Source organism: Phyllostomus hastatus, unplaced genomic scaffold (assembly GCF_019186645.2).
Source record: "Phyllostomus hastatus isolate PE091 unplaced genomic scaffold, TTU_PhHast_1.1 phas_contig_113, whole genome shotgun sequence".
Classification (NCBI taxonomy): domain Eukaryota; kingdom Metazoa; phylum Chordata; class Mammalia; order Chiroptera; family Phyllostomidae; genus Phyllostomus; species Phyllostomus hastatus.
This window is the reverse complement of record NW_025333530.1, coordinates 13,599,323-13,622,987: the sequence shown is the minus strand read 5'-3', so window position 1 is coordinate 13,622,987 and position 23,665 is coordinate 13,599,323. Positions and strand designations below refer to the sequence as shown.

At 47.6% G+C, this 23,665-nt stretch overlaps 1 protein-coding gene across 1 annotated transcript in view; it reads left to right on the top strand.

Annotated features, from left to right (window-relative positions):
* The window catches only part of DSCAML1 (DS cell adhesion molecule like 1), a 347,817-nt gene extending 332,062 nt beyond the window's left edge, over positions 1-15,755 (top strand). The window contains exons 21-33 of the mRNA XM_045838761.1: positions 874-1,027; positions 4,286-4,403; positions 4,770-4,933; positions 5,244-5,342; positions 6,023-6,211; positions 6,671-6,958; positions 8,560-8,715; positions 10,881-10,911; positions 11,052-11,170; positions 11,463-11,615; positions 12,213-12,407; positions 12,920-13,231; positions 14,790-15,755. Of these exons, the coding sequence (XP_045694717.1) occupies positions 874-1,027; positions 4,286-4,403; positions 4,770-4,933; positions 5,244-5,342; positions 6,023-6,211; positions 6,671-6,958; positions 8,560-8,715; positions 10,881-10,911; positions 11,052-11,170; positions 11,463-11,615; positions 12,213-12,407; positions 12,920-13,231; positions 14,790-15,265 (2,454 nt within the window). The 3' untranslated portion in view covers positions 15,266-15,755. The remainder of the gene's footprint in view (positions 1-873; positions 1,028-4,285; positions 4,404-4,769; positions 4,934-5,243; positions 5,343-6,022; positions 6,212-6,670; positions 6,959-8,559; positions 8,716-10,880; positions 10,912-11,051; positions 11,171-11,462; positions 11,616-12,212; positions 12,408-12,919; positions 13,232-14,789) is intronic.
* Positions 15,756-23,665: the final 7,910 nt, after the last annotated feature.

Here is a 23,665-nt window from a genome sequence, read left to right as displayed (position 1 = left end):
TCTGCCCTGATTTCAAAAAGGCTCTAGTGCCATCCTCCTAGCCCTTCCCTGCAGCTGACCAAAAATAAAATAAAATGAAAGTCAGCCTCATCCCGCCTGCAGCAGGGAAGAGGCTGACAGGAGGTCTGCAAACTAGCGCTTATCAAAAGCTGCTTCTCAAATTCATTTCAATATCTGAGCCTCTGGTTTCCAAGGTAACATAATCTTTTCATCAAAGCAACTGGCAAAACCACTGGGATCTGATATTGTTTTGTTGGCAACTTGTCAAAACTGTCATTTGGTTAAAACATTTTATAGATTTATATAACCTACAAATATATATTACAGCTTCTGTACCACTAATAATCATTAATAAAGTGTTGCCCGGTGAAGCGTTCATAGTTCTCTCTCCTGCACCTTCACCCTCTGGATGGGTTTGCTCCCTGCAAGGCTGGGAGGTGACTCTGAGTGGGGACAGGCTGGGGAGCCTGTCTACACCCTAGTGCTTCTTCCCAGAGATTCCCTTTCTGAAGATTTACTGGGACCCTCGATCCTCTATTCTCCCTTCTCCCAGCTCCCTCCAGCTCTCAACCAAAAGACTCCCACTCCCTGGTGCTCACAGTTGCCAGCACCTGGATTAGTCAGAAGTAAACTGAGGCTGACCCAGCGATACCCCAGAGCAGGCCCATCAGCGCCCAGGGCCAAGCCCAGCACACTCTCCGTTCATTATTTCTCCAGAAAAGGGAAGGGCAAAGTAGGCAGAGTCCTGCCTCCCCTCCCATAGCCCCAGATCCCACCACCGCCTCTGAGCCCAGGGTCTCCAGGAAGGTTAGAGCTGGAGGCTGGAGGCCTGAGGGCCTTGGTTCATAGTAGTTCTTTGCCTCTGCCCCACAGGCTCCCAGTGAGTATGAGACGAGTCCAGAGCAGCTCTTCTATCGGATCGCCCACCTGAACCGAGGGCAGCAGTACCTGCTGTGGGTGGCTGCCGTCACCTCTGCTGGCCGGGGCAACAGCAGCGAGAAGGTCACCATCGAGCCTGCTGGCAAGGGTGAGCAGCATGGGCCTGGGCCAGACAGACAGAAGCTCCCAGGAGCTCCCTTCTAGATAACTGGTCCTCCACAAATGGGAGATACCTCCCTCCACCCTGTCTGAGGAGCTCGCCCGGATGGCCTCCTCCCTGCATCCCCCAAGACTGGGCCTCTGCTGCCCCCTGATGCCCAGAAAGCCTCACAACAGGCTCGAGGCAGCACTGATACCAAGAGGCTGCTGGGCATGGTGCACCTGGGTCCCCCACTTCAAACTCTACTCTGGGATTGAAAGAAGGGGTGTTTAGCCCCTCTCTATCCCCAAAGGGCACTTTTCCCAATGCTCAGCTTTTCAGAGGCGGCCGAGGCAGGGTACACACTTCCACAGAGCACAGAACTGCAAAGAGAGCCCCCTCATCCTGCAGCCTGGACACCTCAAGCAGAGGGGACCACACTGATCTCTGGTTCATTTGTAACAGTCATCACAGAGTGCATATCACAAAGGAGGCTCTGGGCTAGAGGCTGCACACAAGGTGAATTAGACTGTGCTTGACCTTAGGGAATACCCCACTGAATCCCTGACCTGGACATTCATGTGCCATGGGGGTACATGCACCCCACTTTACAGAGAATGACAGTTCCGAGGCCGCAACAAGACAGAGGCAGCCACACAGAGCTGCTAGGCTGCCCTCTGTGCCAACCCTGGGGCCAGGCTCAGCCACACGAGCCTTTGACTACTGGTCTTCCACTTTGGTGTTGGACTGCCCCAGGCCTTTCCTCTTGGCCCTGCCTCCTCCCACAGCCACCTGACTCTCTAGCTCAGGCCCCAGGACCATAACTCACATGGAGTTGAAAGAAGGGGAAATTTAGTTGGGACATAGGAGGCCTCAGTCCCCTGATCCCCCACCCCGAGGCACAGCCTCAGAGTCAGGGAGCACGCACTCAGGGCCTGCAGTGGGCCAGGGGCCTCCATGGGCCCTGTTAGTGGGGCTTGTTATACCATTTACAGTGGAGCACTGAACAGCAGTGCATGGCCTGCAGTCAGCTGTCAGTGGTGGGCTGGCTCTTCTGGCTCCAAGTCAGGGCTCTTTCCACATGGCCTCGATGTTTCTAACCTTCCCTGACACTTCTTCCCAGAGGCACTACCATCCCCCTCTCCTAAATTCCTCCCCTTCAGGGGGAAATGGGCTGAGAGCCTACAGTCTTCCCAGGACAGCTGTTACTGGCCCAGAGACCGGGTCTGAGAGACGACAGGGTGTCTTGGCAAAAGACTGGGCCCTTCCCTGTGGGCATGAAATAAAACATTCCCAGAGGACTTTGTACTTCTTAGAACACACTTACACATCTTCCCATTCTGTGCTCATAGTAGCCCTGTGAGGCAGAGGGACAAGCCCTGCTGCTTCCCGACCCCCACTCCACACAGGCACGGAGATCCAGACAAGTTCAGGGAGCAAGCCCCAGCCATGTGCTAGAACCAGGTCCAGAAACCAGGTCTCTAGAGAATGTGGTACTCTCCCCAAGGCCCTGGAGACTTCTCTGTGACCCCAGTAGAAACCATCTTAACGTGGGCCCCTCTGCTCTGTGCAAGTCTTTCTGGCCACCAGGCAGTCCTCCACTGCCGCAAGCTGCCTTTTTCCTTCTCCCCAGCCGCTCCTCCAGACCTCCCTACTCTCCCAAGGCCCATGGCTCCAGCACTGCCCTCACAGGTGAGGAAATGCCATTTCCTCCATTTCTTGCACCCAAACCTCTAAACATTGCTTCTTTGACCACCTTATATCTTCCATCTCCCCCAAAAGGGACCCTTGGCTACCAAGACCCTGTCTCTGGCCCTCTGAAGCACTCAGTCACTTGGTTAAATTAAGACCTCTACCGGTGGGCCTGGAATCTGTGAGGTACATGACAGTACTACCTTCTGGATGGACCCCTGACATCTTTGCCTCCCTTGCTTTCCGGGAATGCGGCTTGTGCCCGCTGGTCCTCTCAGCTGCTCAGACCTACCCCCGCTCTGCATGCAGGGACATTCCTTTCTCCTCTGAGACTATGTGTGTTGACTCCAGGGTTTTGCCACTTCTCTGTCAGTTTACATCCCCTCCTAGTGACCTCAGTCACTCTGCCTACTCCCACATAAGTGTCTGTGGTCCAGCCATCTCTCTTACGCTCCACAACATTTATATCCAACTGTTTTCTAGCTGCCCCTTTAGGTGTCCACAGGCACTTTGGGCTCAGTGTGAGGTGGTCTTCCCATCGCTCCTGCCTGCCCCATTCTCCCTGTCCCATGCCTTGTCTCCACGAAGACACTATCACCCACTGAGCTGGCCCAGCTGGAGTCCCAGCGGACATCCTCACCTCCCCTTCCATCTCTTCCCCAGAAACCAGACAGACCCGGAGTCCTGGCAGTTCTTATCCTGAGCCTCCCATCTCCCCACCCCCACCACCACCTCCACCTGCACTGTAACCACCATCCTGTATCTGGTCTACATCCATCCTTCAGGAGCAGCCACATCAAGCCCTCCTCGGCATGCAGCCAGAAATTGAGCTAAAACTCGACTTTGAACATGTCACTACTTATTTATAAGCCTCTAGTGGCTCCTTATAACCTCAAGAGGAAGTCCAGCCTCCTTGTTCTGCCCGCAGAGCATCCCCTCCATGCTTCTACTCCCACTCACCCCTCAGCTCTGCTTTTGCCTGCCCCCATTTGCTCACCCTGGGCTTTGGTCACCTCAATCAAGTATTTGCAGACCCACACACTTGCCATGTGATTGAGTCCTCTGTGCCTCTCAGTGCTGTTCCTTCTTCCTGACAGGCCTTTCCTTCTCTGCATAGTGAGCTCCTTAGCCTTCAAGAGTCTAAAGCCTCTCCTAGTCTTCATCACCACCACCACCAAACAACCCAGTTCACTACTCCTTCAGGGAGATACTCCCATCAGAACTTGTACCTACCCCTGCCACAGTATTTTTCACCTGTAATGACTTTTTAAAGTACCTGTCTCTCTCTTGAACAATCAGCAACTTGAGCACAGGGAATAAATTTTATTTATTTTGCGAATCCTCAGCATCTCATGTGAGAGTTGGCCCACAATAGGCATTTGATAAATGTTTGTTGAACAAGCACTCCCAGCTGAAATTCCCTGCATCCCCAACCCCAAGTCCAAGGTAGAAATAAGGTAGGAGAGGAACAACTTTTACGCAAAATTCAGCAAGCCCTGAGGAAAGAAGGTGGGGAGGGGCAAAGGCAGTATCAGGTACAGAAGTGAGGAGGCCCTTATCCTCTCTTCCTTGTAGCCCCAGCAAAGATCATCTCATTTGGGGGCACTGTGACAACACCCTGGATGAAAGATGTCCGGCTGCCTTGCAATTCAGTGGGAGATCCAGCCCCAGCTGTGAAGTGGACCAAGGACAGGTATGTGCAGGACCCTGGAAGGACTGGTGACCCACAGAGAGGAGCATAGCGGAAGAGCCATGACAAAGAGCTTTGGCGTCCCTCCCTTTCTGCTGACTTGGCCCTGTGGGTGCCTTGGGTGCACAGCTACCACTCTCAGAAGCAGGCCTGGCCTCCCTGATGCCCCTCTGTTGGGAGTTCAGGAGCTCCCTTGCCTGGATAATTAAAAGGCCAAGGCTACTAGACACCCCTCAGGAAGTCCTAAGAAATACCCAAGAATCCAGGGACCCCTGGCAAGCCTCCTTCTGCTTCCAGCTCTATTTGCCTACAGACCTGGGGGACGCTCTGGGGGAGGGAATATTTGCCAAAACCCATACCCCCCCACAGTGAAGACTCGGCCATCCCTGTGTCCATGGATGGGCACCGGCTCATCCATACCAATGGCACTTTGCTGCTGCGTGCTGTGAAGGCTGAGGACTCAGGCTACTACACCTGCACAGCTACCAACACTGGGGGCTTTGACACCATCATTGTCAACCTTCTTGTGCAAGGTGAGCCCTGCAAGGCAGGTGGGGCTTGGGTTGGGGCAGGGATGGAGAAGGGGTAGAAATTCCATCATGTAAAAGACAGGGTTTCTGAATGGAAGAAAAAGACCTATCGCCAGGGAGACCAAATCTCAGTGGAACAGAGATGCCAAATGGATGAGCAGGCAGGCAGGGCAGGGAGAACGAGCAGGAATGAGGGCAGCACGTAGAATATAAGAAAGCCAGTCCCTTACCCCGCTTCCTATTGGGATATCCCCAAGCCCCCATCATCAGAAGTCAACCCTTATGGTGAGGTCTGGTGGCTTTCTCCTCACAGTTCCCCCGGACCAGCCCCGCCTCACTGTCTCTAAAACCTCTGCTTCATCCATCACTCTGACCTGGATTCCAGGTGACAATGGGGGCAGCTCCATCCGAGGTAAGAGGGGTCTGGATGAGGAGGGGTAGGCGTGGGAAGGAATCTGGGCCCAGAGTCCCCCATAATGCCCAGGAAGTGATGGGGGTTACAATTCAGACCACAAGGAAATTACCCAAGTGCCATGAAAAGTACATCATCCTAGGCATCTGAGCTTTAGAACACTCCTAGAGAGCCATGCAAACCCAAAGAAGTCATTTTTTTTCTCTGGGCCTCAGTTCCTAAATCTATATAAGTGGACAAACTACTGGATGAGTCCTTCTCAAGCTTTAACATGCATATGAATCACCAGGGGATCTTGTAAGAAGATTCTGATTCAGGAGGGCTTTAGAGAAGATTCTGAGACTTTGCATGTTAAGAAGGCATTCAGTGAGGGCCACACCGTGCTGCTGTCATGGGGCCACATGTGGAGCACTGGGGTCTAAACAGGATCTGTTTTAAGCCTCACAGACCTGGTTTTCTGCTTCCCTCCCCACCTTGGCTTCTGAACCCTAACATGAGAACTGAAGAGAGAGCAGTAAAACTCACCCAAGGTCCTTTCAGTTTTTCCTCTGAAGTACATCTGCCCCTGCCAATGACCAAAGACCCCACTCTGCCCCCTGCCCAGAGCCCACCCCTGTGATGCCTATTGGGTACCCCTGGCCCCGCCCTGCCCCCCTGAGCCAGGCAAACCTCCCGGGCAGGCTTCGTGCTGCAGTACTCGGTGGACCACAGTGAGGAGTGGAAGGACGTGTTTATCAGCTCCAGTGAGCGGGCCTTCAAGCTGGACAGTCTCAAGTGTGGCACATGGTACAAGGTGAAGCTGGCGGCCAAGAACAGTGTGGGCTCCGGGCGTATCAGCGAGATCATCGAGGCCAAGACCCATGGGCGGGGTGAGGCCTGATGACAGGGGTATAGGGAGAGATATGTCCAGGGAGGAGGAGGGGAGGGAGAAAATCTCAAGACAAGGGGTAGAAGATGGCGGGGATAGAGAAGGAGGGTGCAGGGAAGCAAGAGGCTAAAGGGAGAGACTCAACCTAATTCCCATCACTGTAACATCTGGACAAATTACAGTAGGAAAAGCCAGTTCCCACTTTCCTATAGTGGGGTGGGGGGCAGATGTTATCCCTTCTCTTCCTTCTTCCTGCATCTCTATTCCTCCTTTGCTGAAGCCTTCTCTCCAGGTCCTTTCCTCCTGTCCTCCTCCTCTCTTCCCTGGGGTTAACCACTGATCCCCCTGGAACCACTGCAGTCTTGGGTGCCCCCAGGGAACCCTTTCCAGCCCAGTTGAATGAATCCCCTCCCCTCAGTCTCTCTAACCTCTCTCTCTCTCTCTCTCTTCTGACCCCCAGAGCCCTCCTTTAGCAAAGACCAGCATCTCTTCACTCACATCAACTCCACACATGCTCGGCTTAACCTGCAGGGCTGGAACAATGGGGGCTGCCCTATCACAGCCATTGGACTGGAGTACCGGCCCAAGGGCACCTGGGCCTGGCAGGGTCTCCGGGCCAACACCTCTGGGGAGGTATTTCTGACAGAACTTCGAGAAGCCACATGGTATGAGCTACGCATGAGGGCTTGCAACAGCGCTGGCTGCGGCAATGAGACGGCCCAGTTCGCCACTCTGGACTACGATGGCAGTGAGTCAGAGAGGGTGGGAGGGAGCAGCACAGATGCTGGAGCAAGGTGCTGCCAGAGAAGCTGGCAGAGAGGCAGGCACCCAAATAGAGAGACAAACAAATAGATAAATCAGCAGGACAACAGTCAAGAGAAAGGCTGACAGGTGGATAAGCAGGCAAAGGAAGCCACAGATTGGTAGGCAGGCAGGTAAGTAGTCAGATGCACTAGTGGCCAATAGAGATAGACAGACAGACAAGGTTATAACACTAAAGATAGAGGGTCTTTGAAGGCACGAGCTTTGCTGTCCATTACTTCAGAGAGGTGGAGAGGGAGGTGAAGATGCAGCTGAGGTCCTGCCCTCTAAGAACCCTCTGCTAATATGGTGTATTAGACAGGATGGGAGAGCCTGTGCTGCAATAAGAGAGAGAGAGACATGAAAAGTGCCATAGCTAAACCAATAAAGATTTGTTTCTTGCTCTCATAAAGTGTCATGAGGATTGGCTGCCCACCACCTTTTAGATCTGTCATCTTGAATCTGTAACTTCCAAGATCACCAAGAAGAGAGAGAGATAAGAGGCACACAAATTCTTAATTGCCTTGGTCAGGAGATAATACTCATGACTTATTCACACTCTGTTGTCTAGAACTAGTCATATGGGCCCTGACTGGTGTGGATCAGTGGACTGGGCATCATTCCACAAACTGAAAGGCCACCAGTTCAATTCCCAGTTAGGGCACATGCCTGGTTGCAGGCCAGGTCCCTGATCAGTTGCCTTTCACACCCCCACAGGTGAAAGGCAACTGATCAATGTTTCTCTCCCTCTCTTTCACTCCCCCTTCCTCTCTCTCTAAAAATAAATAAAATATTTTTTAAAAAAGAACTAGTCACATGGTTCTAATCTAACTACCCAGAAGCTGAGAAATTTAGATGAGCATATGGATATTTTGTGAGCACAAACTGGAGCCTGCCACATGGGGACATCTCCCACAATGCATGAACAGATGTGCACACATGCACACACAAACACATGTGCCTGCACACACAGATCACATGCACATGCACATAGATTAAAGGTTTACAGAAGACTACATTCATAGGGACCCGATGTCACAAGCTAAATTAAGTCTACCTGTGTGTTAAGGAAAAAGAATGAAGTAGTATCAGAAGGGGGTGGGCTCAAACAGGAACACTTTCATGAAGGAGACAACTCTTAGGTGAGGCTTTGAAGCAGTCAAAGATCAGGGCATGACAGAGGGCTGTCAGCAGGAGACTCTATCGTTGTCTCCCTGTAGGCACCCAAAGCTAAGAGATATTGCCCATGGGAGAGGGAACTCCAACAGGCAAGAGACTCTCTGAGAGACTTCAGGATAACTTTAAAACAGGCCCAGGAAATCAGTAGTATCAAAATATAATGTAAAAACTACCCAACTGTTTAAGGCTCTCCTGATGGGACCAGAATTTGTGTGTGCAGAGGGGAGGGGAGGAGCTCTGTACCAGAAAGTAGAGGTCAGAGGGAGAACGAGGACAGCAAGGAAAGTCAAAGGGCTCCCTTGCTCATGGGAATCTGCATAGCACCCAACTCATAAGGAACAGCTGACTCCCTCCTTCACCCCCAATCAGGCACCATCCCTCCCATCAAGTCTGCTCAAGGTGAGGGGGATGACGTGAAAAAGCTTTTCACTATCGGCTGCCCAGTCATCCTGGCTACACTGGCGGTGGCTCTGCTCTTCATTGTACGAAAGAAGAGGAAGGAGAAGCGGCTGAAGCGGCTCCGAGGTGGGGGAGTTTCCTTCTTGTGGGCTTCCTGGGCAGGAGTATTGACCCCCAGCCCCAGTGGCCACCTACTACTGGCCCACAGCCTTATCTGGACAAGATAGAGTGTCTGTGTCCCCTTGAAAGGCGAGCTGGCACAGCAACTTTCTAAAACCTCCCTAGTGTTCACTGCCCCCTCCTATATACCCCAGGACTTTGTGCCTGTCCTAACCATGGCAGACTTTTAGAGGTTCACATTGGTAAAGCCATAATGTGTATTAAAAGATTTAAACATTTTCATGTTATTTGGTAAATAGATGTTGCTCCCTGTACCCTAGGTGTGCCATTCTCTCACACAGGATTCCTGTGACTTTCCTAGGACCCAGCCACTGATGATATGTCTGCAGGTGTTCTCTAGGGGCTTGATCATTTCTGACTGGAGAATTTCCATGCCTCATCAGTTTTCAAATATTTTGAATATCATCTCTTCCAACACTAAATAGTATAGTCTAGCATGAATGGGTCTGATTTGTCTCAATTTGTATAGTGTCTGACACTTACTAGTTGCTTAAGAAATGTTCATCACTCATTTGGAAAACATTTATTGAGTATCTACTATATTATTGATATGTCAGACATTGGAGATAAAAAGATAAATGAAGAAGGGACAATCCATGCCTTTGTAGAGTTTATGGTCTCATTTGAGAAGCCAGAGCACAATTGTAGCACAGAAGACTAACACTGCCTAGGGTTTAGGTGTTGGATGAATGGTTGGATGATTGAATCGGTGAGTGGTTAAATGGTTGGTAGATGATTAGAGGATTGATTGGATGGTTGGATGGAAAAATGTATAAATGGAAAGATAGTTAAATAAAAAGGTTTAACGGATAGACGGTTGAATGGATTGTTGGTTGTATGGATAGATGGATGGAAGAGTGGATAGATGGATGAATGGATGCATGGGTGGATAGGTGGTTGAATGGGTGAGTGGATGGTGAGCGGATAGATTGATGTTGAATGGATACTTGGATGCACAGATGTATATTTGGATGGATAGGTGGATGATAGGATGGAGAGATGGAGAGATGGCTAGAAGTCAAATGAATAAATGGATGAATGGATGATTGGATGAATGGTTGAATAGATGAATGCATAATTGGATGGATGGTTGGAGAGATAGTTGGATGGGTTTATGGCTGAATGGATGGATGGGTAGTTAAATTGGTGGATAGTGGATGGATAGTTGGATGGGTGAGTAGATGAGTGTATGAATAGTTGGATGGGTGGATTGACAGATTTGGATCAAGAATGAATGAATGAATGAATAGCATTTGGATGCTTGGAGGCGTCCGTGCAACTAAATCCACTCTACCAGATCATTCTCAGTTATCAGGGGTCTAATGGATTAACTAGGACCTTTTCTTCTCTCTCATCAGGTTTTTAACCTGAGAGTCCCAATCCTATTCAAGGCCCCTCTGAAACAAAGCAGGGACCCCCAAATCCATCCATAGAATTTTTAGGGGATAGATGCCCTAGAGCAGGTGTGTCAAACTTATTTTCACTAGAGGCCACATCAGCCTCACATTTGCCTTCAAAGGGCTGAAATAATTTTAGAACTGTATAAATGTAACTACTCCTTAACTGTTAAGGAGTTGAAATTATATTCAGCCCTTTGAAGGTAACTGCAAGGCTGATATGGCCCCCAGTGAAAATGAGTTTGACACCTCCGCTCTAGAGGAGGAAGTGAAGCCTCTTGGTTGATAGTCATCTGGGGCTGCCAATTGACCAGCCATACTTCATCCTCCACTCCTTCCTCTCCCTAATAGATTATTAAGGGTACACCCGCTGTTGGTGCATGTTTTCAGCATCATCTGGGGTCTTGTTCTTTTAGAGTCAATTCAGGAAGCAAAAGGAGCTTTTTATATACCCTCTCCTTTAGGAAGGAATTTCTTATTAGATAAAAGTCTGAGAAAAGGAAAACAGAACTAAGCCAAATCCTGAATGGAAGCAATGAGACCTTATCATGTTTTGGACTATTTTTTGAGGTCCCTACATTTCTTCCTCTTCTTCCCAGAAGACCAGCCTTGGCCCCAACTGGGGCAATTCTCCCACCTTGTCCCATGCCTTTTCCAATTCTCATCCTATTCAAACTCCACTCTTACCCAGCCCCTCTCTCTACTGTTTTGCAGATGCAAAGAGTTTGGCAGAAATGTTGATAAGGTGGGTTTCGTATAGCTGCTTCCTCTCTCTTCTCCCCCTGCAGGGGGACAAGCTTCTAAGACCCCACTGTTTTTGCAAAAACTCCTCCCCTAACCCCTTATGGCTGCTGCATCACCGACCTCTAGCCCTTCTCCCCACAGCAAAAATAACCGAAGCTTTGACACCCCTGTGAAGGGACCACCCCAGGGTCCACGGCTACACATTGACATCCCCAGGGTCCAGCTGCTAATTGAGGACAAGGAGGGCATCAAGCAGCTGGGTGAGTAATAGGTGCCACAAGCTCTCTTCCCTGCTCTAAGTGCACTTCTCCAGGCTACAACACACAAAGGACAGCACCAGCCCTCACAGCAGTGCCCAGGGTTCTTACTGAAGCCCTATCAACAACCTGGAATGCATTGCAGCTTCTCTCAAGGGCTGTTTCCTTCTTTGGCTAAGGGAGAATTATTCTGGTCCTTCTAGGCCTCAACATTGGATAAAGACAAAGAGAAATTTGGGAATTAAAGATGGTGCCCAATGGGAAGGAGTGCCACTGATTGTTCTTCTTCCCCCAGGAGATGATAAGGCCACCATCCCCGTGGCAGATGCTGAGTTCAGCCAAGCTGTCAACCCGCAGAGTTTCTGTACCGGTGTCTCCTTGCACCACCCAGCGCTCATCCAGAGCACAGGACCCCTCATCGATATGTCTGATATTCGGCCTGGCACCAGTAGGTATTATCCCCAGAGAGACAACCCTCCTTCCACAGTGTGTCTTTGGCACAGCATGGGGCATAGGTGATTTTTTAAAAGATAAATAGGATGGAGGAACAGCATGGAAGAATGGAAAAAGCATTGCAGTCAGAGTCTGGATACCTTGATTACAGACTAAATAACTGTGACCATGGGTACAGAACTAACCTTATATCTCTGGGCCTCAGTTTCCTTCCTAGAAATGTAGTGAGGGTTGGCTATTCTTGCCCTCTAGGGCCTTCTGCCTTTAGCACTCGAGACATAATAATGAAATATGTCAAATACTGTAGGGATGCACAGTCAGGATGCAGCAGAAAAGGTGACCTTCTTCCTAGGCTGGAGGAAAAGATAGGGTGGGTGGAGAAGACCAGGATATTGCCCACTGCCCCCATGTCTAGACATATTTGATCCCCTCCTCTGGGCCCAGCTGATGTCATCAGGAAAGGCAGCATGCTCAGCATTCCCAAGAGAGTTTTATGGCTGCTTTTGCCTCCTCTCTTGCTCCCCACTGCCCTCTCTGCCCAAGCTCAAGTGCCCTCTGTTGGCAGGTGCTAGCTCTTGCCTCCTCTGTGTAGACCCAGTGTCCAGGAAGAATGTAAAGTCAGCCCACAGTACCCGGAACCGGTACTCAAGTCAGTGGACCCTGACCAAGTGCCAGGCCTCCACACCCGCCCGCACTCTCACCTCCGATTGGCGCACCGTAGGCTCTCAGCATGGTGTCACAGTCACTGAGAGTGACAGCTACAGCGCAAGTCTCTCCCAGGACACAGGTGAGACCAGGGCCCAGCCTGTGTCCTGCTCACTCCCCTCTGCTTCCCCACCATCCATCTCTACCTTCTGTTTTCCCAACTCTTACCCACCAGCCTGTGGAGTCCACAACACAAATCACCTTCATTTCCAGCTGGCCACTGACTTGCTGTGTGGCTATGACAAAAGCACTGGACATCACTGAGCTTTGCCTGTTCAAGAATTTCATTTTGCTCTCCCCCAAAATGTCAGAGAAAATAATACATATGTTGTTTGTTGGAGAAAGGGCTGAGTGTTCCAGGTAGTTGCTTATTTTCAAGAATGAAAGGCCTTTCATTAGCCAAAGACCCCAATTCTGCCACCACTGCTATCTTCACAGTGGAAGAGCAGGATCTTCTGAGCCTGTTACACCTGTGGCCAGGCTTTCCGATGGCTGCTGGGGTTAGGGTAGGGGAACTGCTCAGTCTGACTCATTTATACCCTTCTCCCACAACCCGCTTATTTCCTCTTAACTCTATGCCTTCCATCTCATCAGACAAAGGACGGAACAGCATGGTGTCCACTGAGAGTGCCTCTTCCACCTATGAGGAGCTGGCCCGAGCCTATGAGCATGCCAAGCTGGAGGAGCAGCTGCAGCATGCCAAATTTGAGATCACCGAGTGCTTCATCTCTGACAGCTCCTCTGACCAGATGACCACAGGCACCAATGAGAATGCCGACAGCATGACGTCCATGAGCACACCCTCGGAGCCTGGCATCTGCCGCTTCACTGCCTCTCCACCCAAGCCCCAGGATGCAGACCGGGGCAAAAATGTAGCTGTGCCCATCCCTCACCGGGCCAACAAAAGTGAGTGTCCAGACCACCTCCCCTCTGTGTCCCCTGGCCCCTAACCCCATAAGCCCTGCCTAGGCCTAGCCCTAACGGCACTCAGATCCAGTAGGGCTCCTTGGCAGTGTGAGGTATTGCAAAGAATAAAGGCTTGGGAACAAGCAGATAAGGGTCCACATCCTGGTTCAACCTTTTAATATTTCTGTGACCTTGGGCAAGTCATTTAATCTCTCTGGACTTAACTTTCTCATTTGTAAAAATGCAAATGATAGCACATATTTTCATTGTTGCAATGGGCATGAGAAATTATATACATGCCTGGCACATAGTAGGTTCTCATTAAGTAGTGATCATTCCCTTAATCTGAAGCTATGGATGGAGAGAGATTCCTATGGCATCAGCTGCCCAATGGCCACTGGTCTCAGTGCTGTGTGAACTTAATCCAGACCCAGAGAAGCAATCCTGGCAGCTCAGCCTATGGTGGCTGAACCTCTGGGTTGGTGGTAGGGGCAGTGACCTAGCCTGACTGGGAATCATTCAACTCCAGGGGCCTGGCCAGACCATATGCCCCTTGAGGTTGGTGGGGCAGGTCTAGAATAACCAAGGGTATAGGAGGGGGAGTGCCTCAGCAGATGTTGGGGTCACAGCATACAAGGCCCAGGCTGTCAAACCATTAGTCTGGTCTGCTAAGTACTGGCCTTGCTAAGTGGCCATGCTAACCTGAGGGGCTCAGGGTCACCTGGAGAAGAGCCTGGGGTAACAGAAGGTCAAGGATTTAGGAGGCTTACAGCCCTGAATGACATATCCAGCCCCTCCTAACTGTGAATTTGGGCAAATTACTTAATATCTCTGAATCTCAATTTCCTCACTTGCAAAATTCAGACAGCCTTGTGGGGTGGAAGCACTGAATTACATCATCTAAGGGAAGTACCCGGCATGGTCAGCAAGAGGGAGGCACGTGCACAGGGGAGGGTCACACAAAGCCAAGGGATCAGGGTAGGAGAGAGTTTAAGAAATTAAGGACAATTCCACCTGAAGAAGAGGGGACCAGGGAGAGAGAGGGGACATGTAGCTGATTTCAGACATCTGAAAGGCAGCATGGGAAAGAGGGGGAAGCCTTGTTCTGTGGGTCCTCAGAGGGCAGAACTGGGTTCAATGACAGAAGTGTCAGGGAGTGACAATACTTTTCTACTCATAGTTAAAAGAGTTTTCTAGTAGCCAGAGCTCTTAGGAAGTTCTGGTCTCCAGAAGTAAGCTCTCTGCCAGCTGAAGCTGAACCATTTATAGTGATCATTCAACAATAAACATTGGTTTATTGAGCAACCACTGTGTGTGCCGGCCATGTGTTGAGGAACTTTCCATACTTTATTTTATTCATTACTCTGAGCAGTCCTATAGGGTAATGTGATTATCCCCATTTCACAGATATGGAAACTAAGACTAAGAGAGGTCAACTCCTTACTGCCCAGCCTGTGGAGGGCCAGCTCAGGAAGGATATTGAGGGGCAGAAAGTTGGTTAAACAATTTGGTTCCCAGAGACCTCTGCCTCTCACATCCTCTGCTTCTGTGATTCCAGGTGACTACTGTAACCTGCCTCTTTATGCCAAGTCAGAGGCCTTCTTCCGAAAGGTAGATGGGCGCGAGCCCTGTCCTGTGGTTCCACCCCGAGAGGCCTCCATCCGGAATCTGGCTCGAACCTATCACACCCAGGCTCGCCACCTGACTCTGGACCCTGCCAGCAAGCCCTTGGGCCTCCCACACCCAGGTGCCCCTGCTGCTGCCTCCACATCCACCTTACCTCAGAGGACTCTGGCCATGCCTGCCCCCCCAGCTGGCACGGCACCCCCAGCACCAGGTCCCACCCCTGCTGAGCCCCCTGCTGCACCTAGCACTGCCCCTCCAGCCCCCAGCACCGAGCCTCTGCGGACTGGGGGCCCACATACTAAAGTGGGGGGCTCTAGGGACTCACTTCTCGAGATGAACACATCAGGGGTAGGGAGGTCTCAGAAGCAGGGGGCTGGGGCCTACTCTAAGTCCTACACCCTGGTGTAGGGCACAGCAAGAAGACAGCCCTATGTGTGGACTTGTCTGGACCTGCAGCCCTCAAACACCATCGTGGCTGTCTTCCTGCATTATTTATACTAAACTGACAGACAAAAACCAACCAACAATGAAAAACAAACCCAAGTCATGAATGCTTGTACATAGAACTCTTTTGTACAAATGAAACTATTTTCTTCTTCTCCATGGAGCCAGGGCACGAAGAATTTGACAGTACAAGTCACCTCCCACCCCACAAAATATGCGTGAAGAGATATATACATATATAGACAAGTAGGAATATATCGACAAGCTATATATCTATATATTTCTCTCAACCTAATTTTGAGACAGAGGCACAAAGACTCAGCAATTTTCCCCTCCCTACACCTCTCCCTCCAATCTAGGTGGTTTTGACAAAGACGAAAATCCCAACTCAGAGACACTGCATGCGATTTTACTGTTCCAAGAAATCCAGGAGATGCTTCAATTTGCAAATGCTTATGTGTTAATACCTTTTTCTATGAAAAAAGACCCAGCGCTGTGTGCAATAAAAGTTATGTTTCTATGTGGTGGCTTTTTCCAATCTGCTAAGGGCCAATGGGAGGGAGGAAGGAGAGGCCCGTGTACCAGGCCATCATTTCTATGGAGAGATTTTGAGAAGTCTGGGCTGTAGCTCAGCATGTTAAGCTTTTTAAAAGGCTTTCAACTAGCCAGGGGGCCATCCTTGTGTACCTGTTCTGATTGCAAACCTGTGCTGGGCCCTAGGGGGACCAGCTGTGTGGCTTTCAGCAAGTTCCAAAACCCCTCTGAGACCCAGTTTCCTTACCTATCAATATAAAGTGAGGCAACCTTGGTGAGAGCTCTAGGGAGCCTGATATGAAGGCTGGGCATGTCTACCTGCTTCTCTCCTCTGGGAGAATACAGCATAGCTCAAGGAGCAAATCTGTTCAAAACTACCGGTGAGCAGTTAGGTTATGTGAGAGGTTCCTACAAACTGGGAGAGGAGGAAGAGATTGTATATACCCCAGGGGCAGGGGCAGGGCCTGAAGCTCTGGGCTGACAGTTAGGGCAAGGTGAGCCCACAGGGAGAGACGGTGAGGACATCAGAGGCCAGAGGTGAAAAGGGCCCATGGAGGAGGGAGAATGGTGCTCAGCCAAGAGAAACAGGCCAGTCCTACTTCTCCTGTTTTCAGAGGAGCTGGTAATTAGAGCGCCAGGTAGAAGGAAACCCACCCACTTGCAGGTATGCAGAGGAGCCATTTCTGATGAGAGGGTTAAGAGCACAGCACAGTGAGGTGGCATGTGAGCTGGGCATCCAAGGACACGAAGGTTTGGCTAGGCAGAGAGAGAAATACCCAGGAGACTAGTAAAATCCCAGGGCCACAAACTTCATGGCCTCAGAAGCCTACCTCCAGCATGGGCAGAGCCCCTGGTGAAGAGAAGGTGTACCTAAGAAGTATTATGTTGGCCAAAGAGTCCATAATGTTTTCTCCACAAAATAAAAGACACATTTTTCATTTTCTTTATTGATTGGGATATTTTGAGTATGTTGACTATCTCCTGCTATTGGCTTCTAGTGGGTAGAGGCCTGGGGTGCTGCTAAACATCTTCCAATGCATAAGATAGCCCCACAGCACAGAATTATTTGGCCAAAATGTCAGTAGTACCAAGAAACTTCACAAACCACTTTTGACACATTTAATCAGTCACAGCACCTTCTGCATACACTGTACAAATCTTTGTTTGCGTTTCAGTTATGTTTTCACCTTTCTTGAAATAATCAAGCATAATATGCCAAAAATGTCACTTTTCTTCCATCTTCAATATTGAAATGGCTGTACAAAAATTCACCAATTTTGATAAGTTTTTTTAAATGCACACTGATATGACAGCTGTCACAAGACAATCTAACAAAATTGTTTCAAATGAAGTTAAAGACAACTAAGCACTACCAGAGGCATCATACGGAAAAAATGAAGCAGACTTTTTAGCCACCCAATACAAGGGTGTTCCTGAGTTCCACATCCCTAGTCAAGGCTGAGTTGTGCATCAGGAATGTGGAGGACAGTGAATCTGGGACCTGCTATTGCCCCACAGCTGAGAGGAGGAACCAGGAGGGAACCAAGGGCTGGAGAGGAAGGGAAGGATTTGTGCCTATGGGTCAGGGCCTCTGTGAGGGCTGTATCCCTGGGATGAATGACTTTTAATGGAAGCACTTTCCAAAAAAGAGTGCATGCCATAAACATTCCCTGAGCACCCAGTGATTTTGGGACATTGCAAGATAAGGGGGCACTGTGACAGAGGTGGGGCAGAGAAGATGTGCTCCTTGGAGACTCCTGGGCCCCTGGGGAAACTTCATCACAGGCCCCACACCCAGCCAGGATCCACTCGGAAAACCAGCTCATGGTGTATGAGAATAATGAGAACAAGACACTGCATTCCAGACACTTAAAGACAGCCCAGCTTCATTCCACCCTGGTAGGATGGGATCTGCAGGTCACCTCCCAAACGGCAAGCACAATGATCAGGTCTGGGAGTTCTTCCCAGAACTTAGCTTAGAGGGTCCACATTCCCTACCCCACCCCCACATGCTGGAAACTGGGGGGGAAAGTACAAATCAGCCCCAAGTCCCACCAGCACAAGGAGGTGAACAAATCCCCAGAAGCTTGACTGGAATGGAGCCACCCACCTGAGGACTGCAAAGGAGAACCAACCCTGTGGTGAAAACACATGACAGAGCCCTGTGGTGCACATCAGGTGCTGAGCAGAGCACTTTCCTTGCATTGGCTCATGGCACTTCCTGGCAGCTTTGGAAGGTAAGCATCTCAATCTCCATCTGAAAGGTGAGAAAGCTGGAGCTCTGAGAGTTGAGAACTCATCCCAGGTTAGAGGAGCAGGGAAAGGTGGAGATGAGAGTCAGACTCCAGTGTCTGATACCTTAACCATGAACCCATATTGCCTGTGTTCCTCCGTTCAGAGGCTGAGTCTCCATTCTGCCCTGAGGAGGTTGCCATGGGAAGAGTCCTCTGGGTCCGGGTGAGCCAGCTGCACTTACTGGCAGAAAGGCAGTCATTGTGGAACTGTTCATGATGGATTCAGGAAAGTGAGCCATTATGCTGGACTCTGATGATGTATATTACTCTGGAAAGGGGCAGTGGTAGGAGGGAGGGATTTGGCTCTGGGGAGCTGTGGAGAAGGCCTGGGACCTGAGGTGGACCATGTAAGAAGAGAAGGGTTTGGAGAGTCAAAAAAGAAGCAAAATTGGAACCAGTATAACTTGTGTTCAGCAGAGCTGGGCCCCTTACTATAAAATTCAGACAGATCTGTGCAAAATCCATACGGCTTTATGTGCTGTTAATCTCTAACCTCAATATGTTCTTGACCTGAACCACAAATATGCCTGTGTAAATTGTACCCAGAAGCTAATTCACAAAGCAACTCAAGTTCTGCTCTTCCTCACTGAACTCTATCTTGGCCATCATCTTAAACATTTCCTTGTTCCTTTCCAGATCTCCACTTTGTCCACCACAGATAAGGCCACCGTCTGGCTCTAAAGCCTTAATACTCAAGGTGTGGCCGCAGACCGGCAGCATTAGCATCTCCTAGGAGCTTGTTAGAAATGCAAAGTCTTGGGCCTCACCCCAGGCCTACTGGATCAGAAGCTGCAGTTTAGCAAAATCCACTGAGGATTTGTATGCTCATTGAAATTCAAGAAGCCCTCTTCTAAAAGGCCTTCTGAGGGACAACTCCCCTGCTCTCCCCCTTCTGCCAACAACCAGCGCTAGACTGGTGGGTCTCAAACTTAGGGGCACATCAGATTCACCTGAGGAGCTTGTTTATTGAAAAAAAACCCAGATCTCACCAACCTCAACTGAATCACAGTTTGTGGGTGTACAACTTAGGCATTGTTTTGGGGTTTTATTTTTATTGTGGTAAAAGATATACAACATAAAATTTACCATTTTAACCTTTTTTTTTGATAAGGGATTTTTTTATCCTATTTTAGGGAGAGGGTTAGCATGTTTGTGGTTGTACATGGGACAGTAGTAGTATAGTAAACAAAAGCAAGACTTTGTTCTTGTCTTTATTTGAAATTTGAGTATAAAGAGATGTATATGAATACCATGGTGACCAGGAATAAACTGTTCTGCATTTTTCTGGTTGTTTTTGTCAAATGTTAACTTATTTTTATTGAGGTATAATTGACAATAACATATCAGTTTCAAGTATATAGCATGATCTGATGCCTGTATGTATTGGGAAATGGTCGCCACAGTAAGTCTAGTGAACATCTGCCACACACACAGTTGTAAACAAATTTTTTTCTTATAATAAGGACTTACAAGATTTAGTCTCTTAGCAACTTTCAAATATGCAATACAGTGTTGTTAGCTATACTCACTATGTTATACATTACATCACCATGACTTATTTATGTTATAACTGGAAGTTGGTACCTTTTAACCCCCTTCACCATTTTTGCCCAACCTCAACCCCTTCCCCTGGCAACCAGCAGTCTGTTTTCTATAATGATGAGCTTAGTTTTTGTTTTGTTTCTTTAAATTCCACATGTGACACCATACAGTATATGTCTTTCTCTGTCTGATTTATTTCACTCAGCATGATGCCCTTAAGTTCAATTCATGTTTTCATAAATAACCAGATTTCCTTCCTTTTTATGGCTAAATAGTATTCTATTGTTTGTATGTATCACATCTTCTTTATCCAGTCATCTACTGATGAGCACTTAGGCTGTTCTCATCTCTCAGCTATTGTAAATACTGTCGCTATCAACACAGGGTGTGGATGTCTTTCTGAATCAAGTGTTTGAAGTGTGTGGGTATTTTCTTTGGGTAAATACCCAAAAGTGGGATTGCTATATCATATGGTAGTTGTATTTTTCGATTTTCAGAGGAACATTCATACTGTTTTCCACAGTGGCTACACCAGTCTGCATTCCCACCAGCAGTGTACAAAGGGTCTCTTTTCTGCACACTCTTGCCAGCACTTATTTCTTGTTTTTGTTTCTTTAATTTTTTGTTTGTTTGTTTGTTTGTTTTGGTAATGGTCATTCAAACGGGTATGAGGTAATATCACATTGTGATTCTGACTTGCATGTCCCTGATGTTCAATGATGCTAATCATCTTTCCTTGTACCTGTTAGCCATCTGTATGTCTTTTTTGGAAAAATGTCTATTTAGATCTTTTGCCCATTTTTTAACCTAATTGTTTTTCCTATTGAATTGTATGCTTTATTTATATATTTTGAATATTAACTCCTTATCAGATATATGATTTGCAAATGTTTTCTCCCATTAGTAAGTTGTCTGTCTTTTCATTTTGTTGATGGTGTCCTTTGCTGTGCAAAAGCTTTTTCATTAAATGTAGTCCCACTTGTTTATTTTTGCTTTTGTTCTGTTTGTTTTTGGAATCAGATCCAAAAAATCATCACCAAGACCAATGTCGAGGAGCTTACCACCTATGTTTTCTTCCAGAAGCTTTATGGTTTCAGGTTTTATATTCAAACCTTTAATTTATTTTGAGTTAATCTTTGAGTGCAGTATAAGATAGTGGCTCAGTTTTCCGAATACCATTTGTTAAAGAGACTATCTTTTCTCAATATATTTTCTTGGCTCCTTTGTCATAAATTAATTGACAATATGTGTGGGTTTTGTTTCTGGGCTTTCTATTTTGTTACATCAATCTACATGTCTATTTTATGGCCATAATTACACTTTAATTACTATAGCTTTGTAATATAGTTTGAAATTAGGGAGTGTGGTAACTCCAGCTTTATCCTTCTTTCTCAAGATTAATTTGGCTTTGGGAATCTTTTGGGGTCCCATTCAAATTTTAGGATTTTTTATTTTATTTCTGTGAAAAATGCCATTGGAATTTTGATAGGGATCATACTGAATCTGTAGATTGCTTTGGGTAGTATGGACATTTTAACAGTATTAACTCTTCCAATCCATAAACACAGTTTCCACTTATCTGTGTCTTCCTCAAATTCTTTCATCAATGTCTTATAGTTTTTAGTGTACAACTCTTTGATTAAATTTATTCTGATGAATTTTATTCTTTTTAATGCAATTGTAAGTGGGATTTTTTTCTTCATTTCTCTTCCTGATAGTTCATTATTAATGTATACAAATGCAACATATATTTGTATATTAACTTTGTATTGTACAACTTTACTGAATTTGTTTATTTCTAACAGTTTTTGGGGGGAGTCTTTAGCATTTCAATATATAATATCATGTCATCTGCAAATAGTGACAGTTTTACTTCTTTCTTTCCAATTTGAATGTTTTTTATTTCTCTGACTAGGGCAAGAGCATGCACCTGAAAGGACTTTCATACTAAGTTGAATAGGAGTGTTTTTAATCTTAGAAGAAAAACTTTAAACTTTTCACCATTGAGTATGATGTGAGCTGTGGGCTTGTACTCTCTGAAGGCCAATAATATTCCTTATTATGTTGAGGTTACATTCCCTCTACACATGCTTTATTGAGAGTTTTTATCATAAACTGGTGTTGAATTTTGCCAAATGCTTTTCCTGCATTTGCTGAGATAACTATATAATTTTTATCCTTTATTTTCTTAAGGTGTATCACCTTGATTGATTTGTGTCTGTGGGACTATCCTTGCATCCCTGGAATAGATCCCACTTGTTCATGAAGCATGATTCTTTTAATGCATTGTTGAATTCAGTTAGCTAATATTTTGTTGAGAATTTGTGCATCTATGTTCATCAGAGATATTAGCCTGTAATTTTCTTATTTTGTGTCCTTTTCTGGTTTTGGTATAGAGTAATGTTGATCTCATGAAATTAAAGTGGTTCCTCCTCTTCCTTTTTTGGAAAGAGCTTGAGATAGATTGCTATTCTTCTTTGAATGCTCAGTAAAACTCACCAGTGAAGCCATCTGGTCCTAGACTTCTGATTGTTGGGAGGTTTTTGATTACTGATTAAATCTCCTTGCTAGCAATTGGTCTATTCAGATTTTCTATTTCTTCCTGACTCAGTCTTGTAAGTTGTTTATTTCCAGGAATGTATGCATTTCTTCTACGTTGTCCAATTTGTTGGCATATAGTTGTTCATAGTAGACTCATAATCCCTTGTATTTCTGTAGTACCAGTTGTAACATCTCTTTCATTTCTGATTTTATTTATTTGAGCCTTCTCTCTTTTTTTCTTGGTGAGGCTAGCTAAAGATTTGTAAATTTTGTTTATCATTTCAAAGAACCAGCTCTTAGTTTTATTTTTTCTATTTTCTTTTTAGTCTCTATTTCATTTATTTCCACTCTGATATCTGTTACTTCCTTCCTTGTACTAATTTTGAGCTTTGCTTATTCTTCATTTTTTAGCTCCTTGAGGTGCAAAGTTAGGTTGCTTAGTTGAGGTTTTTCTTGTTTCTTGGCATAGGCACCTATCACTAGGAACTGCCCTCTTAGAACTGATTTTGCTGCATCCAAGGGAGCAGGTGGGATTGGAAGTTCCCTTGCTGCCCTGGAAAACCTACTGAAAGTCCCCATGACACTTCACAGTGCCTGCCAGAGGGGAGGAAGCTCTGAAGGCCAATAATATCCTCAAATCCATTACCATTGGTAGCAACCAAGAGCTGGCAGTTGGCTCTCTGACTCCAAACAAGAGATACTGCAGCAGAGGGGGCAACATGTGATTAAGTGCCACACCAGTTCAGCTGCCCTAACTGCCCCCCAGGAGGCTTCATCCGTATGGCAATGCTCAGCCCTGAAGCCCTTTTGCTGCAGTTAGTATCATTCTCTCTTTAGTTCTACCCTTTTAAGGCCAGACCAAGGTGGAGGCATACTTCCAGGCCACAACCCTGCATATCAGTGGCTTCCCAAAGCCACAGAGGGCATGCTCTTGCCCTGTTTCCTGACACATGCACAAGCCCAGCCCAGAGCTACCCATCTAGTGCCCAAGTGCATGATGGGGCCTGAGGACACAAGTTCTTCACCTTCTCTCCACTCAGACTTTCTATATCATCTGACCCCACCCCACCACCCTGGGTCCTGCTGTACCCTCTTCCCCTCCAGGGGAACAAAAGACCATAAAAGAGCTGACAACCCCCACCCAGTGAATGGGGGAGGAAATAGAAAGGAAGAACGACAGGCTCTGATTACCCTTGAGCCAAGCAGCAGACAAATGATGTGCCAAGCTGAGCTGGGCTTATTCTGGGGCTGCTGGGGGGTCCAGTCAGGTCCCTGGACATTTGGAGCCTAAGGGAGAGGTCCCCAATGTCAGGGAGGGAGAGGGAATGTGACTTCACAGGCCTTCCGTGAAGGAAAGCCTCATCCAGTACCTACTGTGTACATGGTGCTTTTCCAGGCATTCAGGGCTCTGTATGAGGAAAGGTAGGTAGTGGGCTTCCCCTGAATGCCTATA